General features: G+C 28.0%; 2 protein-coding genes across 2 annotated transcripts in view; one reads left to right on the top strand and one right to left on the bottom strand.

Annotated features, from left to right (window-relative positions):
- The first annotated feature begins 1,773 nt into the window (after positions 1-1,773).
- LOC107443896 (uncharacterized) lies at positions 1,774-14,061 on the top strand. The gene is made up of 2 exons (XM_016057906.4): positions 1,774-1,896; positions 13,284-14,061. The coding sequence occupies exon 2, from the start codon at positions 13,336-13,338 to the stop codon at positions 13,951-13,953; it is 618 nt and encodes a 205-aa protein (XP_015913392.2). The 5' UTR covers positions 1,774-1,896; positions 13,284-13,335; the 3' UTR covers positions 13,954-14,061.
- Positions 14,062-23,251: 9,190 nt separating this feature from the next.
- Positions 23,252-27,265, bottom strand: part of LOC107443894 (sodium-dependent serotonin transporter) — a 76,507-nt gene continuing 72,493 nt past the window's right edge. Inside the window, exons 11-13 of the mRNA XM_087168961.1 lie at positions 27,131-27,231; positions 25,066-25,233; positions 23,252-23,989 (exon numbers count right to left, since the gene is read on the bottom strand). Of these exons, the coding sequence (XP_087025087.1) occupies positions 23,852-23,989; positions 25,066-25,233; positions 27,131-27,231 (407 nt within the window). The 3' untranslated portion in view covers positions 23,252-23,851. The remainder of the gene's footprint in view (positions 23,990-25,065; positions 25,234-27,130; positions 27,232-27,265) is intronic.

Genomic DNA, 27,265 nt, shown 5'->3' with positions numbered 1-27,265 from the left:
ACTTAGTGCCACGCTAGTCATTTTTTTGTCCTAGGAACAAGCTCTTTTTCAAACGCGGAATTTGAAAGCTTGTATCTAGTTGAATTAAAGCCAGAGGAGAGTGTTTTGTTGTATAAAATAAATTTGTAATATTTTTACACCTGAACATCAACAATTTCAAGATGTCAAAAAAGTCCTCCAATGTTTATTTCGATATTTAATATTTAGGTACTAAATTTTTTATTGGTATAAGTTTGTTCAGTGGCGTGCAGAGGTGTAATATTCAGTGATGTGCATCTAATGAAGCAATCTCTTTTACTAGATACCCTTCAAGAAAATTGCTAAGTACTGAAAAGATGCAAAAAGATTGAAAAAAATTTCATAAGATTTATAAAAATATAAACTCATTTTTTTTAATGATTTTATGTGACAAAAAAGAAATGTTATTCCACTGTAAAAGATTTTTTTTAATTGAAAAATGTGTAAATTTTAATGAACTTTAAAACTTATTTTTAATAAAATTATTTACCAGATCTTAATGTTCATCAGTTGAAAAATTTTAATTTAATAAAAAAAAATAATAGTTCTTTTAAGCAAGATGAGAGTTTTAGATTGATCGCCTACTTTGGTTAGATATTTGGGACCATTGCCAACCTCCCTTATCACGCCATTGATTTTATTTTTTAATTGTTTGCTTATAAATTTAAAAAAAATCATAGCTCAGCTAATTGGTAACTAATGAAAGCGGAAAGCGTGGCAAAATTTCAATTTGGACTTCTTTGTTTAGAAGACAATGAAACAGTGCTCATATTAACTCGATAATTAATTTGAATTCTCCATGCCATAATTCATGCAGGGCCAGTTCAAATATTACGTAAAAATATTTTTGGAAATTTCGTACTTCTCTTCCCCCCTTGACAGCAAAAATAAACAAATTACAAACCTCCTCCCACCTTTGAAAATTGTAAAACCCCTCTCCCCTGGTGTTTCTTTAATTTTGACTTTGATTCTAGTAATCTAATTTTAGGATTAGTCTTAATAAAGATGAAAAAAAAAATTGTATCAAAATTACATAAAATTTTCAGCATAAAATATTTCAGCATAATTTTTTTTTGTAATTAACTCTAAAGATAATTTGTTTTCTAAGTTGAGTTCATATTTATTACTCAAATCTACAACACAGATAGGCAATTTTTTGTTATTTATAATTTATTAATACCATCTTTTATACTTAAATGGATACACACAAAGTTTAACTTGACAAAAATCTAAAATAAATAGATAATTAGTTTAGAATTAAGAATTTTTCTATTCTCAATTAGACATGAGCAGGAGCGTAAAATAATCCTGGAAAAAAAAATTTATGAATCTTTGGTTCTTAAAAACTTTTTTAAGAAAAGGTATGTTTTAATCAAACTGTTTTGTCACAAAATAAAAACACAGACTGAAATTTAACAATAAAAAACAATAAAGATGAAACCATGCGAGAAAATTTAACAAAGAGAGACATTGAATCAATTAATCAGATGACATTACTTAGAAAGAATGCAGTACTTCAAATATATTTCTATAAAAAAATATTTTTTCGATGGGAAAAAAAAAAGAAAAGAAAGAGGAAAGAGCCATCAAACCCTGCCGTGAAAAAAAGAAAAGAAAAAAAAAATATACGTGATCCTTAGGAAATGAGAGACATTTTCTGTTTTCTTTTTCTCAGAAATTAAACGGATGTTTCGGATTGGTGGACGTGATATCACGGATTGAAATGTCAGTGACATCACGGATTGAAATGTCAGTGACGTCATGGTGGAGCTAACTGTGATGTGATGGCTAAAACGAATGAAATGAACGAAGCGGACACCTGAAAAATCACGTGCGTTGTTGTTTCTTCAAAAGCCGTTAGGAACTAATCCTGTTCAAGTGAGTAAACTAAATAGAATTTTATGCTATGTTATTTTAATGAAAAATCTTTGATATACATGTGCGCGCCTCAAATTTGTTAGATGTTTCTTAATATTATATTGTGTATAAATTTTCTTTTATCAATTACAAATTTTTCTTGAAATTAAATTCATATCTTGATGTATACCATATTTTATTTACAAACGAAATTGGAGATTTGAAATGAATCGTGCCAAGTGTATGTGTAAAATTGTAACTTGTGGAATGTTTTCGTTCATCTAAAAAATATTCTTCCAATAAATTTAACGAACCAGGAGCTTTATCAAAGATAGAAAATAATTTACTGGTATAATTTATAAATTGCTCAAATTTCTAAGAAAATGTGTACCATATTTTATTTACTAACGAAATTGAAGATTTGAAATTAATCGTGCAGCCAGGTGTATGTGTATATTGAAGATTGTAACTTATGGAATTTTTTCGTTCATCTAAAAATATTCTTCCTATAAATTTAACGAACCAGGAACTTTTTCAAAGATAGAAAATAATTTACTGCTATATTTTATAAATTGTTCCAATTTCTAAAGGAAACTTCAACTTATAAATTGATAACAATAATATAAATATAATTATTAATATAATAGTCAATATATGATAATAATTAACTATAATAAAATTAACTATAATAAAATTAACTATTATAATTATGTAATAATTAGCTATAATAATAATATTATGTATAATAATAGTGTAATTATAAAGATAATTAGTAATTATAATATAATTTGATAAATATAAATTTGATGACAATGTGAGAATATACATTTTGTGAAATTATTAGGGTTCCTAATAACTAAATTTTTAATTTTATTATTTTTTTTCTATTGTGTAAAATTATGTGTTTAAATGATCGTACAAATTTTAAACTGTTGGAAAATCTCCAGTGACTAACGCAAAGTTGTCTAAGGCAGAAATTCAATCTAGTTTTAAAGGAAATCATATTTTTTAGTAAAATAATGGAAATCATTTTCATGTAAAATAACTATTCAGCCGACAGCGATTTTGTTTCAGGATTTCAAATAATCGAATTCTTTATTTATAATCGTATAACTTTTTTTTAAAACTATTTTGGGGATATTTCATGTTAAGTTCCTTATTCTTTTTGACTTAAGACAGCAACTGTCTTCAATAAACACAAATATTTTTTTAAAATATATTTTTGATCATATGGCAAATAGTTTTTACACTTTTCTACTCTTTTTTATTTATTATATTTTTATTTGTGTACTTATTTTTGTACATAAAATGTCCTTAAATTGTAAATGTTTTTTTTTTTCGATTATCATGATTTTCTACATTTTAAAAATGTTTATAAATTCGATCGGAAAATCTGTTAAAATTCAAATAATATGAATCGGCTGTTGGAAATTATTATGTTCTCTAATTTTTATTATACTAGATTAACATTAGGAGGTTAGTTTTTAGAATTCATTTAAAAGAAAATCAGTAAAGGGTAAATCAGAGAAACGTCATTCAGACATTGTTAAATATTTTATACTTCTATGAATTCTTAACACTTTTTTTAAAAAGAAAGTAACCATTGAGTTTACTCTAACTAAATAAATTCCATCGTAAACGCTGAATCAATCATTCACCGCATTCTCAATTGCTTATGAATGACGCAATTGCTTACGTCACACGCAGTTAAAAAGGAATTACTCATGTACTTACTCAAAATGAGCTGAAACAAAGCTTTAATTGAGATTTCAAAAGAATCTTAAAATTCCTTCTCTTAACAGTGAGATGAACGTTGCCTCTTTTAGAAAACCAAATGAAGGCGTGCCTCAGTTTTGTAAAAAAAATAATTGAAATGCTAAGGACAGTTGTTATAGTTTAATTTCGCGTTTTTCTCAAGTATTTGTTTAAAGGTTGTTGATTTAGTTTAGTGTTCTAAATATAGACCATTATCAGCGATGGTACTTAATTTATTTGAATATTTCGCATTGTTCGTAGTATTTACCTTAAGGGTATAATTTCATGGCATCATTATTGGCGGTTTCGTTTTACAAAAATCATCTCATTACGTAATGACTCTACTAAATGGTTTGCTGTAATATAGGCAAAGAGCTTATAAAATTACACTGGAATTCCCAGAATTGAGTCACGAAACCGCGAAGTGAACAGGAAGCGTGCTGCATCTGTCTGGATTAAGTATCTGTCAGACTTCGAACAATTTTTTCGATGCGTGAGGCTATTTTTATTTATTTATTTATCAGTATCACGACAACACATGTACAAATTATTTAACCAATTGATGCCTGCCCACAAAAAGTAGTACAGTATGAAAAAAAGTGTACACCCGGAATTACTTTTAATTTAATGATCCGATTTTCTAAGACTCAATTTTAAGTTCGAGGATCGTAACGTTTTGCGAATTAATTTGTGCAGACGATATTTTAAGTTACGGAATCAAACACAAAAATATGAATGATTGTAAGTTTCTACCCCTTAATCTTAATGAACTTTTTTTTTCGTTTTGCCCGGTAATTTTTTAAACGAATCGAGAAGTTTTGCAGTCAATAGTAAGATTCGATTATCCAAAGATAATTTCATGTATTAAGTGATTTAAAATGTTACTATTTTATTTATTTAGTAATAGTCGAAAAAGTTTTGAATTGTAATGTATATATCGAAGATTTAAATTTTTTTAAATCATTATAAAGTAGGTAATTTAAAATGACGAAATACCGATCTTGAACGAAATCGGTCAATTAGTTTCTGAGTTAAATTTGATAGCTCTAAAACTGATGTTTGTACTAAATAAATGTTTCTTTTTGCTACCTACCATGAAACTTTAAAAAAGCTTGACTTCGACAGAACTACCCTCGATTTTTAAAAATAAATTCTAACAATGAAACACTTTCATGCTTTTGGGAGGATTCGCTTTATTTCTCGAAAATGTGGCAGATAATCGCTGGAGACACTAGCTTGAACTTGTGAAATAAACTTGAAAAATAAATTTATGAATTTTAAACTTTAAATTCATGAAATTAATGCATTTAATATAGTTCCAAAGATTTTTAAGAATTTAACCTGGCGTTCAAACCTGACGTTGAATTTTACAACTCTGGATTTAACTTTTTTTTTTTTGTAAATGTTTGATGATATTCATCATTAATTGTTCGCTTCTTCAATTAAATTTCGTTGAAACCATAAAAAAGTTATGAATATTTAGTTATGAAAAGTTGTTCTGAGATGTACAGTGTGCAAAATAAAAAACGGACCATCTGAATAACTTTTAAAAAAATAATCGGATTTTCACGTTCTAGGACTCAATGGTTCAAGAGAGTGACTTCAAAAATGCTAAGTTATTAGTGGAAACGATATTTTAAATTACGATATCAGACACAAAAACGCACTTTATCTGAATAAACATACCTTTTTGTTCGTCGGATTCGGATTTCTGACTTCGAAAACAGTAAAGTTAACATTTATGGGTCTTAATATTTGACCGTTCTCCTGACCAAGCAATCGGGACCATATATACCATATTGCGGCTAACCCTGTACTTCGGGTGTTAGATATCCAATTATTCAAACAAATCAGTCGAAAAAAAGGTATCTTTGTTCAAATGAAGTACATTTTTGTGTCTGATTTCATAATTTAAAACGTAGTCTGCATTAATTAGTATGTTTGAAGTCACCCCCTTGAACCATTAAGATTGAGTCCTAGAACGTGAAAATCCGATCAATAGTTCATAAGTTATTTAGGGTGATCCGTTTTTTTTATTTTGCTCACTGTACATCGCAGTTTTGAGCACTTTCTCTTTCTAAAAACTAAGATGAAAAAGTATAAAAAGTATTAAATATTACTTAATAACAATATTTTAACAAAAATGCTTCGTACTTTTTACTAAAACGGTAAAAATTGTTAAATAATTATTACAAACTAATCACTTACAAACTCAACATCCTCATGAATTGATGAAAAACAGACCCAATTTGTCAGTTAATTATCAAAAGATAAGAAAAACAACTATTCTGAATTACTTTTAGCTTAATAAATCTTTTTTCATTTATTTATAAAAACAAACTACATAATTAATAAGTTTTAAAAAATACTTGTATTTAAAACAAAATATAAAATTAAGTATAATCGAATCACGTAGTATCAAATAATTCACGGACATCAAATAATAATTTCTATCATTCTTCTTTTATTATTTCTTTAGATAAAACCTTCAATATCAGTGAAATCAGGATTTTAAAAACTTAGCAACTTTAAAATTTATTACGGTATCCAAATACTCGATTTAACTCAAATCGATGATTTGAAGAAAAAAAAATCACGTGATTTAAATCAATCAATTCCACTCTTGACAGTAAGCTCATATTTATATTTTAATCATTTTGGCTCTTTTATTTCTTCTTAAATTGCTCTTTTTCGTTGTTGAAATTTTCAGTCATCCGTTTTATTAATCATCAGTCTTGTTCTACGCATTCCAATGATTTTACTCTGTAGATTTATAAAAAAACAAACTTAAGCCTACTTATCATGCTTCACGAAGCATAGGACTTAAAGAAGAGGCGTGGGAAAAAGGGTTAGAATTAAGGAATCGGCAAGGTTATGGTTATAACTAGAGCCCGGATTTTGATGACCTAAAGAATCCCAATTAATGTCCTTAAAAAGTGCAAAAAATGCCCTTATGAACTGCAAAAAATACTCTTAAAAGTGCAAAAAATGCCCTTAAAATGCGAAAATTGCCTCATGACATGACTTAAATAGAAGTAAAAATATTGAACTAAAACAATGTTTTACTCTTCAAAATTATCTTCAAAAAATATAAAGCAATGCAATACTTGTTCTACGTTCATTAAAGTTCGACAAATATGTTTTATATCCAAAAATAACAAAAAAAAGGAAAATATATTGCCTCCAAAACATTTTCATTTTGTATAGAAACTTAAATGAATATAACAACTTCCATCTCATAATATTACTAAATATCAGAATTACAGTGGATTATTAAATTTTTTTTTAATATTTTGAAATGTAAACGAGCGTCTCTTGTCTGAAAGCAAATTTTTATACCAGGAGAAGCTTCTTTCAACGTCTACTGATGTTATTGGTGCGTACTTGAAAAGGACGGTCACACTTACTGACAATTCTTCTTCAATTTAAAAAGATGTTGCTTCACCTGTTAATATCCTAGAAATTTTCTTCATTGTTTGGAAGCCAGTGTAATAATAAAAAATTATAAAAAATAATGAAAATTAGAAAAATTTAACAAACAATTTAAAAAATGCTTTCAAATGCAAAATACGCCCCAAAATTTTAAAGAAAATGCCGCATAAATCTCAAAAAATGCTCAAAAGGACAAAGAATGTCCAAAAATGCGAAAAAATGCAAATGTCATCAAAATCCGGGCCTTAGTTATAACTAAATACAATTGCTATTTGTAGCTATTTATTGAATGATTGAGATTATATTACAGATACAGGTTGTCGATCTTATTTTTGCTCTGAATAATTGGAATTTAATATTTCCACACATATATCTCAGAAAGTTGATGCTATATATTGTTCTGATATATAGCCCAATTTTAAACTAGCAACGACTTGATTTTAATCGTTGCTGTAGTTGGTTCCAATTATAATACAAGCTTTTATTTATTTTTTATTTTAAAAAAATGTTATATAGGAGGACTGGAAAATCGCGGACGGGGCAGAAAAATTCGAGAATAATTCTATGAATTGGTATTATTGGACATAATAAAAAATAATTGGAATGTTTTCAGATTTTTTATTATTATTTGTTGCCTCTCTCAGAACAGGGTGCGTAGCGTTTTTAAAAAAGTGCTTAAAGGTGCTTATTTTGGATTTTCGTTTTTTAAAAGCCCTTAAAGGTACTTTTTTCCTTGGGTGTTTTTAAAAAGTGCTTAATTTTCCCTTTCCCAAAATTAGATTTTTCCGTTACCATGTTGATTTTCTCTTCGAATTATGCAGAAAGACACTGTTCACATTGTTCTATTCAACATTTTCACAATTAATTCAACCCCCAATCTTTTCCGTAGTCAGTCCGCAGCGAACGCCATTCGATTTACATGATTCAAAAATTTTGACAATTGTCAAAAACAATGCCGAAAGGTTTTTCTTTTTTGACATGACAGTTAAAACGGGATAAAACCGTCAATTGTCGAAAACTTTCCAATCCTACCTAATTGTCATTTTTTTACAGTGCTTAAAAATATTATCTGAGTGCTTGAAAAGTGCCTAAATGGTGCTTATTTTTTGTTGAATAATTTTGCTACGCACCCTGCAGAAGCTTTTCATTTTAATAACCGATAACAATCGCTAATCTATATCAATGCGCTAATTTTAAAATCGGAATTTATTAACGATACCTACTAAAAATTAGGGAGTAATATCGATGTGTTTTGATAGTATTAGTTGTATATCAGTGTCTTTCTTATGTTACTTTTCAACTCTCTTCCAATAGTATGTCACTACAGTCGAACTCGTTTATAACGAGCTCGGATTTAACGAGAACTCGGATTTACCGAGGGAAACGAGAATATTTGGTTGGATCAATGTTAAGTCTGTGGAACAGAAGTCGCTTTTAACGAGCAAGACCCGGTTTTAGCGAGCAATATTTTTTTGTCTTGCAATCTTTTTTCTCATCTTTCTAGTCTTTCTGTCTTATCTTTTTTTCAAAATGATAAGAAATGTGAGGGAAATAAAAAAAAACGAGATTAAATTAATTAATGTAATTAAAGTAAGTAAGTATTAATTAAATTTTAATTAAATTCAATCATTTGACCTCCCAAGCCCCCCCCCCCTCTCTTCTGGTTGCACGCCTGTCTTAAGTACCCGTTTATTACGAGCACTCGGATTTAACGAGTACATGTTACGGTCCCTTTGTGCTCGTTATAAACGAGTTCGACTGTATTTACAAATTTGAAAGAAAAATTATTTGGAAATACCTTCAATGAATTAATGAAAATGTTGAAAACGTTGGATTGTTTACGACAACGGTTCCCCCGATGGTGTTCCTCGGAACCCTAAGGTTTCTTGGAACGGTCACAGGGGTACCAAGACTTGTGACTTTTTTTATCAGTTGTAATTTTTGAAATCTGTAATTAAATTTATATCTCATTAATTACCCATTGTTTATTTTATTTTTTCAAGATTTTTATTAAATTGTTTAATTAAAATGCTTGTAAGGAAGTAAAAACAAAATTTTAAAAAATTTTATAATATATTGAATGAATAATGAAAACGGAAATTCCATTAGTATCTTGTTTAGAATAAAAATAACCAAATTCAGCAATCAAGAAATATGTCTAATAAGAATTCTCAGTGTTTATTTCTGTCTTTTTTCGTTTTTATTTCAATGCAAACCAAGTTATAGATCTTGTATGTCCATTTTGTACTTATACTGATATCAAATTCGAAGACTATATGCTCCAGACTTGCTAATCTAGCTGTCTGATATGATAAAACGATATGACGAAGGAATTTCGTATTTTTTCATTCATTAAATATTTTTATTTATTTATTATGAGTCGAGGTTCAGCCAAAAATTGATCGATCATTTAGGGCTCCATAGCCCACCCCCACCCAAAAAAAATTTAAATTGAAACCATTGGTTTAAAATAAAATAAAATTATTCTTATAATCTGTATTTCCCAGCATTTTTTCTGCCCTATAAGAAAAAAGAGCATTTGTTTAAAATTTATCGAACTTAGAAATTCCATTTAGTTGAGACAAAACATTCCAAATCACTTAAAAAGAGAAAGTTTTGTAAGTGCCAACACATCTCATGCATTCTGCATTCCTTGCACTTGTTGACATCTGAAGTTAAGAGGGAAGTTTTATGGCTCTCGGGAAAAAAAGATAAGAAACGTAGAATACAACATCCTTGTTTTTTTTCTTCTTGTGCATGACATATTCAATGGTTCCTTGTCTGATGATGAAGTGGTGATCATTGAATTCCCTTCCAGACTCTAACCAATTAGAAAAGTGTGATGTTTAAAAATAAACAATTGCGACTAGTTTTCTTTATTTGGTTCAATCGTTACAGTGTCAAAGAGTTTTTTTTTAAGTCGGCCCATAGTGAAAGAAAAACGATTATTTAATTTTTACATATTCTAACAGTTTACAGTAGTGATCTCTAATCTCCGGGTTGCCCAAGAAAAATTAAGTTATTTATATTTTTTTTTACCGTGTATTTCTCTCGGGGCTTGTACGACTTTCCATGGACGAGAAGTTAAATCAGGAGCTGAGAAGCGTCACCTAAAACAGCACCAATACCGCTCCTGTAATTGTATTTTTTTTCATGTTTAAGAACAATTATATTAAAATTATTAAATCAAAACATTTTAAAATATAAACAATTAACGTTTCTCCCCAGCGGGCTGCGGTAAAACGTTGACCGGTTGATTCCAATAAAAAAGTTAGGAAGCACTTGTATACAGTTTCTAGAAACACGAATTGGATAGAAGTACAAGTACCTAAATAAAGTATTTGAATAGTAAATAAATTGGCATATTCAGAAAAAAAAATTCATGTCACAAAAGAATTACTTACTTGCAGAGTAAAGACATTTCTAAGAAGAAAAAAAGCGGAAGAATTCGGGTAATATGCATCAAATTTACGGTATTTTCAAAAAGAGCAAACGTAGTAGTAGATATCATGATTCGTAGTTATCCTTTTTTTTTTTAAATTTCTTATGGCAAGATCAGACAATTGTAGCAATAAATACAAAGAATAATATATGGAACAAACATTGAGAGAAAGAAACATAAGAGTACTTGAAAAGCAGTTGTAGCAAAAGTGTGTGAATAGTCTTAATTTTTCTGATAAAAAATATTTTGTTCTGATATTTGTGTATTCAAACTATCCAATTTTCTGTGAATACAAATGAGGAGTTTAAAATAATGGAACTTTGGTCCAGTCTTTTTTATACATTTAATAATGCTAGTAAAAATCCATAACTAAAACCTGAGGACCGACTACTAATTATAAAAATGGTTCAAGAATATAGCCCGCAGAATTTATTGTTTCAAACCTTTTGGAAATTTTGTTCGTTAAAAAAGAAGCCCAATTAATAATTTTACATCATCAAACTTTTCATGGCGATGAAATAAAGGGTCGTACACTTATGTATATAATTTTCAGCAAATGTAGTAGCAAATCTTGTATGATGGAGTTATGCAGTTTCACAGTTAATGATTCGTCTTCTGTTTTGAAAACGATCGAATGCCAGTCATAATCCAGTCAAAAATGTAAATGGATAATTAAAGGATCTTCTACTAAATTATTTTTGTACAAAAATGTTAAGCAGAATAAAAATTATTTGATTTTAGGAATTCTTGAACTCGTTTACAAATTTTCACTGAATATTGGTATAAAGGAATATTAACCATTTGATACTTGTTATTTTTTAATGCAACAGCGCTATAAAAATTTCTATATATTTATCTCAAACTGTTATGAATTTTCCAGTGCCCTTTTAATAAGTCTTACTGATAGCAGTTAAAAACTGTTTTAAGGAAAGTAATTATGAAATTAAATATAATACATATTATTATTCTTTTGCGATAAAATTTGCTTTTATTATATTATACCTAGGTAGAGCAAATTATACTTTTTTAGTTATTGTTCGCCATTTTTTAAAGTAGTCTGATACTACTGTTCCAAAGAAGTGTTCTAAATTTTTTAAAAAATGTTGTCCGATTCTTTCTTTGGCTCATTATGAGGCCTGAAATAGTAAATTAATCAAATTAACTGTGCAGTAAAAAGTGAAGTTTTTAAATTTACCAAATTTAGTATCAAACCACAAGATGAAAGAACTAATTTTCTTGTAATTTTACCATAAAGTATTACCAAAGAGCTGTGATAAAAAAAAATTACGCACTTCTTGTCTTCCCTTTTAGTCAGATAATGCAGCAAATTTTACCATATTACGGTAGTTTTGACTATTCATTTTCTTAAGGTAGTTTATCTTTCTAAAATATCAGGTCAAAATCTTCCATATTACGATTTCAGAATTTTATTTATGTCGAACGGCGTGATTGTTCTAACAAATTTAAAATAAGGGAGTTGTTTGGGAAGGGAGTTTTTTGAAGCATTATTAAATTTTTGAAATGGGCCTACTGAGGTAAGATAATCCCACCCACCTTAGCTTGCCAAACGTTGTGGTTACGTCACGGCTATTAGAGTTGATTTGCTTTTCGTAAACGACCTTCAACAGTCTATTCATTATCTGACACAGCAGCCATAACATGACTATCAAAATGAAAATCAAACGGATGTTTTTTCTTGTTTAAATGATCGTCTTAGAATATTTTATATTATTCCATAAGACATTGTTTGGTTTTTACCCCTTTCCTTCGTTTTTTCTTTTCAAAAAATTCGTTCAGGGTAGAGGTGAGCTCTTTTGAGTTATATATTTATTTATTTCTAAATGCAGAGAGAGCTGCTAACTTTTTTACTCTTATCAAAAAAAATTTTTCGCGTGATAGCAAAATTATTGACTTAGTATTTAATTCTTAATTCAACAAATTCGATTTAAAATGATTTTGACCTCTAAGCTTTATAGATAACATATAATTATTTGTAAAAGCTAGTAACTTGTAATGTTTTGAGTGATGGCGAAATTTATAATAAATCTGCTAATTTTTAAAACAATAATTTCAATTTCATTATTTAGTCTCATTATTAATTTAATTTCATTATTAATATTAAAAATGTAAAAGTTGTAAACCCAGCATGTGACTAAAAATTGCCTGGCCTTCTTTTTAATTGCATTGCTTGTAAATACCTCATTTCACGTTGGGAAACATTAAAAAAAAAGAAAGCTCTTTACCAGATTAAGTTTTGATAACGGATTAAAAAAACATTTTAAATAACTTTGTAGAACTTACTAATTTTTTAAGGAAAAAAATTATTTATACTCGTGTAAGCTATACCTTTAAGAGATGGATGTCACACATTTTATTTAAAGGCTAGAATAAAATTTAGTTTTGTATTTCCTTTCTTGAGAATTTGAATTAGTTCGTAAATTTTCAAATTGGGTTTCATTACATATTTTTTGGTGCAGCATAGTCATATCCCTATGCTATTATATGCATTGGCTATTTAACTCTATATTTAATTTAATATTAAAATTTCAAAAATATTTGGATAAGTAGAACTTTTTTTCTTAAAATTTAAAAGGATTTAAATTCCTGATTTTCTTAAAATTGTGTAAAATAAGCTTTAATTTTTAAAGTTGGATTGGTTCAGAGCGGGGATCACTGGTTATAAACTTATAATGGGTTTTATTTAAGAATTTTATAAATATATTTGTCCTAATATTCTAAAACTATTTCACTAACTAATAATAATTTTCTTTTTTTACAGACTGAAAAAAATAAGACAGGTGCTATTTCAATATTATTGTTTATCTTCAGCAATGCTACAAAAGTCATTCAGCGAGGGCATATTTTTAGAGAGAGGAGTACCTCAATCTTCCACCAGTTACAAAAGTACCTGCCATTTAAACAATGAAAGATCATACTGCACGGCAGTATACTTCGTGCCAAAGCTAATTCCAAAAAGATCGTATTTAACACTCAATGGTGCACCAAAAGATATAGACTCATTTGCAGCAAAGGCCACGGCCACTTACAACAGGGCTTGTTCGTTATCCAACGGCAGCATCAAATCTTACGAGAGCTCTGTATCGATGGAACAAGAAGAATTCGAGCAAACTAAAAGCAAAGATGTCCTAGATGGTCTAGAATGCCAGCATAATGTCGAACTGGTACCCGGCTTAGTAATGAAAGATTTTTCTGAAACTGTTAATGTTTTCTCGAAAACCAGCGATAAGTCATACAGATCGAGTTATGCCTATGATGAGAGTTATGTGAAGAGGAATTACATCGTTGGCTTAGAAGTCCAGAAAGTTCGCGAATTCACTTTTACTGGAACTGATGAAAACTCTACGTTTACCTCTTCAATGAGTATAACACCGGAAAAACTTACCAATGAAGACGTAAAACTGAATGGCGAATGTGATGATCTATTGTAGTAATTATTACGACCTTTATATTTAGATGCCTCCAAAGAATCTACTACGCTTTATATATTTTTTTAAATTTTATGTGTATAATAAATATTGATATAAATTTTTCTATAATTGTGTTTAGGTAGAAACATATATCGTGCACTTAATATACTATTTTGTGTATATGAAATGCACTATTCTAATCGAATAACAATTTGTATAATAATGTTCTGGTGTTATATGCATCTTCAATGCGCATAGCACCGGAACATTATATTATATGCGCATAGCCCCGGAAAAACTTACCAATGAAGACGTAACAAAGCATCATCACAAAGCTAACTAGCGATTGTGATGATTTATTTTAATAATTGCAAATGTCCTTTATATTTATGAGCTTTCCGAAGAATCTATTACTACGCTTTATATATTTATTTTTTAAATTTTATGTATAATAAATATTGATATAAACTTTTCTGTAATTGTCTTTAAGTGGAAATATACATCGCGCTCTTCATTTATTATTTTGTGTTTATGAAATGCATTTTTCTAATTGAAATTTTTTTTCTGTTTTGAACGTATTGTACGTACGTAAGATATTATATTCTTTAAGATTCTAATTCACTATAGTTTTCAGAAGATCAACACTTTCTAGTTGAACCTCCATCTCTATAATAATATCCAAAGAATATTTGCCTATTTTGCAATGTTTGTGGATATCTAAAAATACAGATTTTAATAAATATGAAAATTACATCTGTCTGTCATCGATTAGGTCTATATTCTATTTTAGTCACCAAACCGTGTGCTGCATTCAATATAAACATTTCAAGACCTAAGATTTTCTATCCATCCAAGTAATCACTTGGATTTAACTTGCTATTTTTTAAACATATACATCTCGGAAGAAAAGTTTTTTGTAACATTTTAGAATTACATGTTTGTAGAAAATATTTATTTAATAAATTTTAAGTTCTGCTTTTCAAAAAAAAATTTATATGTTTAATTGTATCTATTATATATACTGAGAATAAAAGTAAAATAAAAAACTACAAGAATATGGTAAAATTAACACTGTTTCTGGCTGTATGGGAATACCAAAAAGTTCGGTAATTTTTACCGAAGCACTTTAGTAATGCTTTTAGTAAAATTAATAATAAAATATTGTTTTATAATATGTGTTAAAATTTGGTAAATGATGTAAAATTTAATATTTTTATCGTGATTCCTTAGAGTATGCTATAAAACCGCATATTTGATTAAATTTACTTTTCTGTTTTGTATTTTGACTATATGTATGGTAATAGGAACTATAATTATGAAAACCTGAATTTCTGGTAAACAGTTACCATAAGAAGGGAAAAATGACCAGATAAATGGTTAAAATACCGTATATTTTGGTTTTATTAAACGGATTTTTTTTTATTTACCAGATATGTCATTAGGTACGTAAACATTAGGGTAATGTAAACTGAACTTGTATTATACTAAGAAACTTATTTACTTAAGCTCATACTAATATTTTATTGCACACACTTATACTCTTCTATTAATTGATAAGAAGTTTCATATTTTCTATTAATTTAGAAGAAGTTGATTCTGGAGCATAATGATCGTCAACTTGAATTATCAGGAAACTTCTGTGGCAAAACATCACAAATTTGCGCTTTTGCTGATGATTTGGTTATTCTAAGTAGAAGATCAGCATTGACCACCATCACTAGATGCTTGAATAGAACAGCAGAAGGAGTGGTACTTAAAATGAATGCTGGTAAAACAAAGTACATGGAAAAAAGAAAAACTGCAAAGGACTAGATGTCAAAACTTACTGTAGATCATTTTGATTTTGAAAGTGCACAGTTTCACCTACCTTGGCTCCATCATCGCCGATTCAGAAAGCAACTCAGAAGAAATATATACAAAAATTCTTGAAGGAAACCGATCATACTTTTTTTTTATACACTTACCTTTTGTAAATAAATACAGTAGAGTTTTCGCTCTAACCGAGCTATCAAATATTTTAAGGATTTTTTTGTTCTAGATTATTTTTCATTTTTAAAAATACTGCCGAAAAATAAATCTGAATTTCATCTTCCAAACACTCGGGAAAACAAAATCTAACAACTCTATCCCATGAAATGATCGTTAATATCGTCAATAATGAAAATGAACCTAGCGAAGATGATGAAGACAGTGACGATGAAAATCAACATATAAAAATCTCTCACACAGATGAACTTAAAGCTGTCGAAAATGCTACTGAATACATAGAACAACAAAAAGAGGCGACACCAGCCTTCCTGTTATCCCTAAAAAATGGCGAAACATTGCTGCAGAAAAGCACCTAAGTTATGTAATACAAAAAAACGATTAAGGACTTTTTTTAAGTAAAAACTCTTTAATTCTCGCAAAGTATACTTTTTAAGTTTTTTCAAGTAAGTTTTTTAATAATAATAGGAATTGTATGTGGTATACTCGTGTAAATTGTATATTTCTTATATATATTACATTTATACCAACTCTTTTTCTTTCTTTTTTTATACTCTTCGTTTTAACCGAGTTAGTCGTGGTCCACCTTAACTCGGATAATCGGGACTCTACTGTATCTTACAAAATCTTCAAAAATGCGACTTCATGAAACTATTATTTGACCAATTATGACATGTCCATTCCTGCGAACTTTTAATCCTTTCGAGGATGACTTTCCCCAGTGGTAGAATTCAATTACATTAGTTTCAATTACAATTTTTGACAGAAACATACGCTGTATTTTGAAAAAGCTTATGTGGGCTACCCCAACACTATTTCATATTAATATATTTGCTTAATTTTTTAAAAAAGTATTGGTGGACAAAAAGGTAATAAATTAAGTTTATAAATGCAAGGAATATATGGAAAGCATAAATTTTACTACCATTTTAAATATAGAAATAAAATTTTACGCCAAATACGATAAAAGTTGGCAGGTATGCATATGGAAGTGAAACCTGGATATGACCAAAAAAGATGAAAATGACTTGCTGTTTGAACGAAAGGTCCTGAAGAAATTAAAAGGATCTATTAATGATTGAGGCAAATGGAGAATTAAGGCAAACCGAGAAAATCATAAAAGGAAAAAATATTTGCTTTATCAAATCCCAGCGGCTCTTATGGTTTGGATACATAGAGAAGAGAGACAATAATTACGGCTAAAAAAAAAGACCATCAACTGGACCCCTATAGGAACCGGACCCAGAAGCCGTCGTTATTGACGACTTGGAAATAATGAAGATCCGTAGGTGGATGAAAAAGTCAAAACAGAGGGCTGTATAAAATAGAATTGTGAAACAAGCCAGGGCACATAAAGGGTTGTAGAGCTGTAGAAGAAGAAGAGTGAAACTTCAATGATGAAAAACTGTTACTCGTATATCTAAAGTGCTAATTTGAAAAATTATTGTTTAGAAATGAGCCGTGTTTGGTAGATTTGACCTTTTACGCAGAAAAAGACACCTCTGTTTAATGCTGTTTTTCATAAACATAAATTATTAAAATGCTAAATATAATATTTTCCACTTATTTTGACCTAAATTAGTACATAAGTATAAGAAATGTGTTTAATAAAAATTCTGCGTCAAAGGATTAAACTGCTAAGAAACAAAGTATTTCAGACAACGCCATAGCTTTATTTATTTCATCATACAAATCATCAGTTACATAACATAACAAAACAAGTAATGTACTTTGCCACTTAACATGTTTTTATTTCTAATAAATAACTAGAGGAGCACATTTTTTTAACAATTAAACAACAATTTTATAAACCAAAACAATTAACACATACATCAAAATCGGTTGTTAGTCTACATCTATTTCAGAAACGGATTGTGTTTTATACATCAATAAAGTATTTATTTAAATATCTGAGTGCTTGAATAACACAAAGCAACTCTCGGTTTGCATTTCAGCATGAAACGCATATATTACAACGATTATAAAACCTATTCTATTTATAACGATTCAAATAATATATAAATTACATTGCAGATGCTTTTAAAAAATGCATTATTAACGCACATATTACCAGCATCTATTTCTTTTTTTAAATATATAATACATTAAAAGGCCGCATTTATATGATGCAAAATAATTTACATGCATTTCTAACTTCTCAACACGGTTTTGCCATTTGTTTTTCTTTGGTTATTAAGAAATATGCATCACTCGCTTCACAAGTACCAGCTTTTTATACTTAATTTCATTTTCTTCACTATAGTAGCAGACGTATAGTAACTTCATTTTCTTCACTATAGTAACAGACGGCTTTATGGGGTAGCTTCTTACAATCTCAATTCAAAATAAATTTATGATCTCAATTTAGGTTAAAGTTCATTATTTAAACAATTTGTATGAAAATAACTTACCGTATAATGAAATAAAAATAATGTTTGTGTTCTATGCTATGGATCGTAACTTCCCATATTTGTATAAAGTATTTTATTTTATAACCGGCGTCGAGAACAGCCTTTATAATTCTGAGTTTAAGACTATCAATGTTCAACTCCGTAGCCTCGTAATTTTGAACCCAGCCCAGAACACAAGAAAACTCCTTTATCAAGCCTTGGGCAAACTAGCTTCCATTTAAAGACTTTTTGATGCAACTAACTCGCATTTGCCTTGCATGAAGATTAAAACCTCCCACGGTTAGCCCGATGGCAAAGGGTTTAGTGGAAAACAGAACTATCGGGATTATTTTTCATAAAACTTTTAGGAATTAAAAAGAAAATTTTTTCGCAACAGCTTATTGCGTTAAAGGTTATCATAAAGGTTAAGTTTCCAAAATTTAGTGACACATGGCATGCCGGGCTGTGTGGTCGTATTGTACACCGATTGCCTTTACTTTCCAGACAGAATTTTACCAATCGATCTAAAGCAGGCAGGATTTCAAGCGACCACCCCACTGGGAATTGAACTCCAGTCTATCAAAATGACAACTCAGTGCCTAAACCACTGTAAAACTAGATTTCTTATATACGTTTAATAATTTTTTTGTAATAATTTTAAAATTTCTTTTATGAATCACTACTCCACTATATTTCGGAGTTACAAAACATATTCAAGTATTATTATACACATCCATTATATATTTTTATTCCACTACTTATTTCTGCAGGATATTTACGCTATTTTCCTATTGCATATGTATGAAACAATTATTTGTGACAAATGAAAAAAAAATCAGAAGGAAATACTTATTATATTTTTCTATTCCATTAAACTTTTCCAGGAAATACTTATTTACAGTTAAACGCAAATACTTAGAATGCTTCAACAAAATTAAAGTATTACATGCTTTCATTATAAAACAATTTACATTTAAGCAAATTTTTTTTTCTTTTTGCAAAAATTAATTATGCTGAAATATAATGTATTTAAAACCAAACAATCTGTGAAAATTATTTTTGCTGTCTATTGAAAAAATTTTTCTCTCTATCTCAAAATCGATTTAAAAGTATTTATTTTAAATATTTCGCAAGAAATTAATAATATTTCTTTCAATATTTTAGAGGACTTATTATTGAAAATTGAAAAAAAAAAATGATTTACTCTTTGTTAAACTCTAATACTTCTTTTCATAGCAATAATTCCTTTCATAAAATCGCGTATGATAAATAAGTATTATAATGAAACTAAAACTGGCAAAAAAAATTTTTTAGGACATTAATAATTGGTTTTTATTAACTTCTTTTTGGTTTTTTTTTATATGTCGGATGCCTAAAAAAAAGCTTTTTCCACTTATTTAAACCGTTTCCACCAAAAACATTCAGTTGATCATTTCTAAATATACAACTCGATTAATAACACGAGAAAAACACTATGAAAAATTGTATTGTTGACAATTCCAAAAAAACTTATTGCACCCATTATGAGTCAATATTTCTCAAATCGAGCATTTGTTGAAAACCAAAAAATATTTTTGACAAATTATGGAAAACTTTTTATGTAAGATTCGCTTACACAAAAGGAAATTTATTAACTAGTTTGAATGATTAAATGCTTTCTTTTACATAATATTAAAAATATTCCTACGTTAATTATAGTGTGCATAAAGTTTTATCGATTCTTTAGTTTAAATGGGTTGGCGAACAATTTGTTTGCTACAAAAATAATGAATGTTAAACATGTAAACAATATAATAAATAATTTAATTAGAAAAAAGTAATTAACATAAAAAATTATAACATTATACCTATTTGTTTTCTCATATTAAATAGTATGCATGCATTCATAAGCTTAGTTTGCATAAGCTTTTGTTAAAGTATTAAATTTTAAAAAAATGAATGTCAAGATTATTTAATTGATAAAATACTGATGCTAAAAGTAAAATGTAATAATTAACGCTAGAAATCATGTTATAATTACTATAAAAATGCATAATTTTTTTAAATTAGCATCAATGCTGATGGCCGTCCACTGCAATGCATAAGCTTTTTATTGCAACATTTGAAAATGGAATTTATTTTAACAAATTCTCTTTTTACCGAATGATTAAAAATTTATTGTTTAAGTAAGTTGGTAGATGGCAGCACAAAGTATCTTTTTTAAAGGTTTTTTTTCGGTAGTTAGTTGATAATACCAATATTTTAAAAATAATATTTGGTAGAAGAAAAATAATTTTTTTTTATTTATGTTTTTTTTAGTTAACCAATTAGTCTAAATATTTTATTCCATTCAGGAAAGCGGTGCGAAAATTATACAAACCACATAATTTTGTAAGCTATACATTTTGAAATAAACAAATTAAATAAAATGTTCAATAACAAATATAACTAAAAACTTGAATGTCTCATAAAAATTTGTTTTTCTTATGAAATAGATGCGTTAAAATTAACTGGAATACAATATTTATAGTAGGTTATTAAAATTAATAAATAATTTAACCTTGTACTTTTTTGTGTTACTCAAATTTTTTTAAAATAAATTATTAAATGAAAGGGAGGCAATAAACTTGATCACTGTTTTCAAAAGTTATTGTTTTTAATAATCTTTCCCTAAGAATAAGTAGACAAGAAACGTATACAATTTCATAAAATGTTACTGTTTCAAAATATAATGAAATAACTTATGATAGATATAATAGGTTACTTATAATAAATATAGAAGATATTATAGATAGATTACTTATAATATTTAGAAATGCATAATGAAATAACTTATAATAAATATAATAGGTTACTTATAATAAATAGAAATTCTTTAAATAGATTATTAAAATTAAGTGATTATAAATAAATTACTTAAATTTAATTTTTGATACTAAATTTTTTTGCATTACTAAATTTTTTTAAAAAATAAAATGTTATATCAAAGTGAGACAATAAACTTGACTCCAGTTTTCAAAAATTATTGTTTCATTTAACTTTCTCTAACAATAAGTAGTCAAGAAAGATTGTTTATAGTTTCCAAAATGTAACTGTAATGTATTATGAAATAATGTTAACGTCACTATATATTAAAAAAAAATTTATGTTTATTTTCAATCATTTTTAATATGTCAGCATACATTTCACAAAAAATGTCTTTTCATTATTTATACTTATATTATTTATATTTAGATTATTTATAACCGTAATCTGCAAACAAAAATCGAATGCAAACATATGTTTCGTTTACTTTAGTATCATTAATAGATTATCAATTGTATTATAATAAAAGTTTTTTTAAAGTTTAGATATTACAATTGTTAAAATCGTAAAATTTTAATTTCGTCTACCTACGTTATTCAAAAAGAACTAATATAAACTTTTTGTCGCGTTTTTCTTTCAATGTCAAATATAATATTAACATTATTTATCACTTTTAACATTAGAAACAGAAAAATGATCTGCATGAAAAATGCATATTAACTAATATTTGAATAATTCATAACTTTTGACTTTTCTTATAATTTAATTTAAGAAATAAGGTTACTTTTCTCTTAACTTGTCAAAAGAATTCGCATTGATTGCAATCTTAAACTAAAATCATTATTTTCGTTTCTCTTTATTTAATTAATGTCTAGTCAATCATGTTTTACGATGTTTTTTAAAATTCTTATTCGACATTGCTTAATAATTAAAAGAAGAAATCAATGAAGAATAAATCGATTGATTCGGTTTTTGTAGGTTTTAAATCTCAGAATGAAAAATATAAAGCACACTTTAAATGAGCATTTTAGATAAACTATTTTTTAAATAAGAATCTTTGATTCAAAGAAATTGATATTACAACCTGTGTTACCATTAAATAAAATGCTGAGTAGAATTGTTTTTAATTAAAATAAGGCGTTTTTTTATTTTTTAAATTTGCTCGAAATGGCATACAGATGACGAAATACGGATGAATTCTAAAGTTTCTTGATTGATTGTTGGAGTAAATGTATGTCTCGCCAATCTTATTTATTCAAGAAAATATGGCATCAAATTTAATTAAATGATCTAACAAATTTGCAATCTTCATGATTCAGAAAACTATACCAAATTTAATTTATTGATCTGATGTATTTATAATTTTCATGATCCAGGCAAATAGGGCACCAAATTCAATAAATTTATTAAGCAAATTTGAAATACTCATGATTCAGGAAAATATGACAACAAATTTTGTTAATTCACCTTATGAATTTGCAATCTTAATGATTTAGAAAAGTTTAGCATCAAATTTAATACGTTTACTAACGAATTTGAAATATTCATATTTCAGGAAACTATGATACTAAATTTAATTTATTGTGATGATAAATTTGTAGTTTTCATGTTTCAGGAAAATGTGGCACCAAATATAGGTAATTGAACTAATGAATGCAATCTTCAAGCACTGTAAAAAAAATACCGAAATCGGGCAGCTACGGTGCATGTAGTTTTCAAAAAGTTTCTTAAAATTTGTGGTATAAAAAAATCAGTTAGCCCTCCACGGAGGCAAATATCTTCCAATACTTGATCCAGAAGTTCCCTTGTCTTCTGGATTGGGTGTAAAATTACAAGGCTACGGAAGTGAATATTAGTAGCTGTAAACTCAAAATTTGGATTGGTTGTTCTACGTTGGTTATGAAATAAAAAAATAATGATAGTATATAAATAAAATGAATATATTTGTTACCAAAAACTAATGTCTTTCTAGACATTACAAAACAATTAAAAAAATATAAATTACAAAAATTATATTTTTTTAATACAAACAAAACAATTAAAAAAATATACGTACAAAGCAATTAAAAAATATAAATTAATTAAATAATAAATGTATAATATAAATTTATAATATAATAAAAATATATAAATTTTGTTTGTTTGTAAATATGCATTCCTTTTTTCACAACTGGATTTCTTTCAAACATTCAATTCATATCTGCTGTAATCAGAATTCAGTCACATACGTGTTCTATAATTGGGTACAATTCATAGGTGAAAAACATAGCCTTCATTTTCTAAAAATGAATACGAATGAAGGAAAAGATACAATATTGTTGCAATTGATATAAAATTAAAAAATGTAAAATGTTGTAAACGTACGTTTTTAGTTTTTCAAAAATACTAAAAACGTACAATCACATAACTAAAATCTCAAAGACATTCTGCAACTCATATGATCATTCTACAAAACTGCCGAAGCAACACACAAAATATTTACGAACAACATTTAAACATTTAAAAATAATTCAATACAGGTACGAAGAACGCTTATGTGGAGAAAAAAAAATTGTTCAAGTGTGGTACACAAAAAATGAAGATGTGAAAACATGTTCAAGCAATTTTCGTTGTTTTCTCTCTTCAAAGAGTTAACATAGATGCGAAGAAATGTGAGAAGCGTTTGAGCGACTTGCTTTTTAAGAAAGAATAACAGCTTTTTTTTTCATTAAAAATTGACATTGTTGGCAAGTATTGTTTGCGCAAATGGTGCACGGAAGTTATTCATCCGAAGAAAAATTTGAAGTTAAAATTTGAGAATTTTGAAGAAATTTGAAGTTGAGAAATTTGAAGTTGATGGGAATTCTTTCTTGTGTCCTCTGTGTGTCGGTACTTGGGTTCAAACCTTTTCGAATTCTCTGGAAATAAAAACAAAGTGTTAGTCTCGAACAAACAAGAAAAAAATATACATGGTGTACCGCAATGACTAACTTTGAGGTATAATTTTAGAAATCTTGTCATAATTGAAGCAGAAAAAAAACATTAGGAGTTGCAAATTAATATATAAACCTTTCGCCCCCCACCGGAACATATATGTCCTGCGGAGGAAAACAACACTTGGACATATGTGTCCCGTCCATAAAAGCTGGTGAGGCAGTTATGGCCCAGCCTCCCTCTAATTGTTATTTATTTTATTTTATTTGTGAGGAATATTGTTATTTTTTTATTTTATTTGATCTATTAAATTCGTAATGTATCTTTTTATTGAAAAGAAAATAATGGTCTTGAAAGGCTTTTAAGCGAAGAAAAACAAAATGATGTCGAATATCAATAAATTACTTCAAAGAAAGGCGATAATAATATATACTAAAGTTTATAAGGTTTAAAGTTAGATTAAGGATGTAAGATAAACTAAAACTTCTTGATATTTTCCCGCCTACGATATGTGCGGTTATTTGTTGATAACTTCGGAAAATACAAAGAAAAGAAGAAAAATACCGATGAAAGGCTTTGTTTACATAAGTGTGATCAACAGTAAAGGTTTGCCTGTGGTCAAGAAGATTAGTCAAAGTGGGAAATTTATTTTCCTTTCTGCGTTTGTTTTTAAGATAATTACTCTTCGAGTTTATTTGGTAATTATAAAGATAGAATTTACAAATTCGGTTATTTATAAGCATTGAAGTTTTAAAACCCATTCTTTTCAGTAAGTAAAATTTTGAAACAAAAATGTTTGAAATTAATATTAGAAATAAACTTCATGATTTTGTTTTATAAGTAAATCTCAAACCCCAATTTTTTTTTTTACATAAAATGAATTAGAAAAAAATTGCTCCCTCTATAAAGGGTTAAAATGCAATTATTAAAGAAACCAAGTTTCACCGGTCAATCTAATTCGCTATTTCTAATGTTTGTACTTATACTCAGCCTGAAAAATTATTGATCTAACTTAATAATTATTATTAGCCCATTATAATAAACGATGAAGAACACTTACCTCCAAACATGTTCCAGGAGTTGAAAGGAAAAAGTAGATAATGTATCCTGGGATACATAACAATGAAGAAGCAGTTAAACACCAGCCAACACCAATAGACCATTTAGGATACTCGTAATCTCTTATTGTCAGATCTTTATATTTGACCATTGCGCAAATATAAATACTCTAAAAACAATAATAGAACGAGTTATAATTTAGAAAATGCAATAGATTTCATTTACATTACCCGCTGACCAACATGGATTTAGTCTTTAGTTCTATCTGTGCTATACATACTATCCTATAACAACGGACACAACGCCGAGACAAATTTCTTGTTAAGGTTTTGGGCCTTTGCATTTGTGCGTGGCCAACTGGTGAGCTACAGTGAGCAAAATAAAACACAGACTACCCAGAATAACTTTTGATCTAATGATCATATCTTCATGTTCTTGGACTCAATCTTAATGATTCGAGGGTGTGTTCTCAAATATTCAAACAATATTTTAAGCAACGAAATTAGACACAAAAACATACCTTCTGTGAATAAACGCACCTTTTTTTCGGCGGATTCGGATGTCTGACCTACAAACTATAGTCGCAATCTGGATTATATGTTAATATAATCCAGACCAATAGTTAGGTCAGGAGAGCGATCCAAAGTTGTATCCTGTATTTCACCAAATCTCGAGAACTTTTTAGGCGAATTAAAAAATTTTTGCGCAATAAATTATAAAATTCGTTTATCCCTGTAAAAATAAGTTTTAGTAAACATTAATCATTTTATCCAATAATAGTCGAAAAAGTTTTGAATTGTAAGGTATACAATTCCATAAGTCATTTTAAAGAATTTAATTTTATATGGTGAAGTACAAAATTTAAACGAATTTGATTGAATAGTTCTGGTATTTAAAAAATACGACTTCTTTAAATTTCGATTTCTCAGGAATTATTCACCCGAATTCGCTCAAATTTTGCATTTCGATTTGTAAAATTACAATCTTAAAATGATTTTTAAAAGTTATATACCTTACAACTCAAAACATTTTCTACCATTATTAAATAAAACAATATAAAGTAAGAAATATTTACTTAAACTTATTTTTCACATGGAATTATCTAAACGAATTTTATAACAGCGGACATAAACTTTTCAATTCATTTAGAAAGCTCTCGACATAAGGCTAAATATGCGAAAAGTAAAATTAACATTAAGGCATTTAAAGTTTGAATGGTTCTCCTAACCGAACTATTGGGAACATATTTCCTAGAGTGTGACTACCCCCTATAATTCGGGAGTCAGAAATCTTAATCCGTTGAAAAAAAGTTATGTTTATTCGGAGAAGGTACGTTTTTGTGTCTGATTTCGCAATTTAAAATATCTGTACTAATTAATTAGCATATAAGTATTTTCCTTGAATCATTAAACTTGAATCCTAGAACGTTAAGATACGATGATTAGATCAAAAGTTATTCAGGGTGGTCAATTTTTTGTGCACTATATGTTTTCATTCGCCTTTATGTTTTCAGTAGCCTATCTTGTGGTCAGCAATATAAAGTTATAAAGAAGTGTGAATTACGCCGAGATCACCAACTTCTACGAAGTTTAAGAAGAGAGCCATAAAACTGCCAAACAGGTAGAACGGTGTTTTGTATATCTCAGCTAAAGTGATTACAGTTCCTGGAATGATAAAATTGCTTTACAAAGTACAGCTGTATGCTCATGAAAATCTTTTCAGAGATAACTTAAAATTATTTGTTAAATAAAATCCAAAGTAATCAAAGCATCGGTGAACTACATTTCTTTTAATTAAGATGTAGGAGCAACCAAAAAATCAAGTTTCGGTCTTTATTTAACTGAAAACGAGATATTTTCCAAAGTGTTGATGTATTATTGTCAAATTCGATTAATTTGTAGAAAAAGTGATACTTAATTATTGATGTTCATTAATAGTATCTTCAATGAATCTCACAATGCTTTAAAGATAGATTTCAGAGACGTTTAACTGCATTTTATGAAATTAGTTCTAAATCTATTTTGAAATAAATCTAATTTTTGGCATTTAAATGTTTTAATGCATACCAAAATGAAAATTGGACTAATGTACTTCCAGCAAACTCTCCAAAATATTCCTGGTTTGAATCCCAGCATTTCCTTAACTTGATCAGAAAACCTCTCGGCTCCTAAAAATATGAATTCAATTTAATATTTATGTTG

This window comes from Parasteatoda tepidariorum, chromosome 8 (genome assembly GCF_982258835.1).
Source record: "Parasteatoda tepidariorum strain Cologne lab strain chromosome 8, Ptep-v5.0, whole genome shotgun sequence".
In the NCBI taxonomy this organism is placed as follows: Eukaryota; Metazoa; Arthropoda; class Arachnida; order Araneae; family Theridiidae; genus Parasteatoda; species Parasteatoda tepidariorum.
Note: the sequence above shows the minus strand (reverse complement) of the source record. Positions and strands in the feature narration are given on the sequence as shown.

Excerpts from the sequence above, each read along its gene's own strand:
- LOC107443896 (XM_016057906.4), top strand. The coding sequence starts at position 13,336 with ATGCTACAAAAGTCATTCAGCGAGGGCATATTTTTAGAGAGAGGAGTA.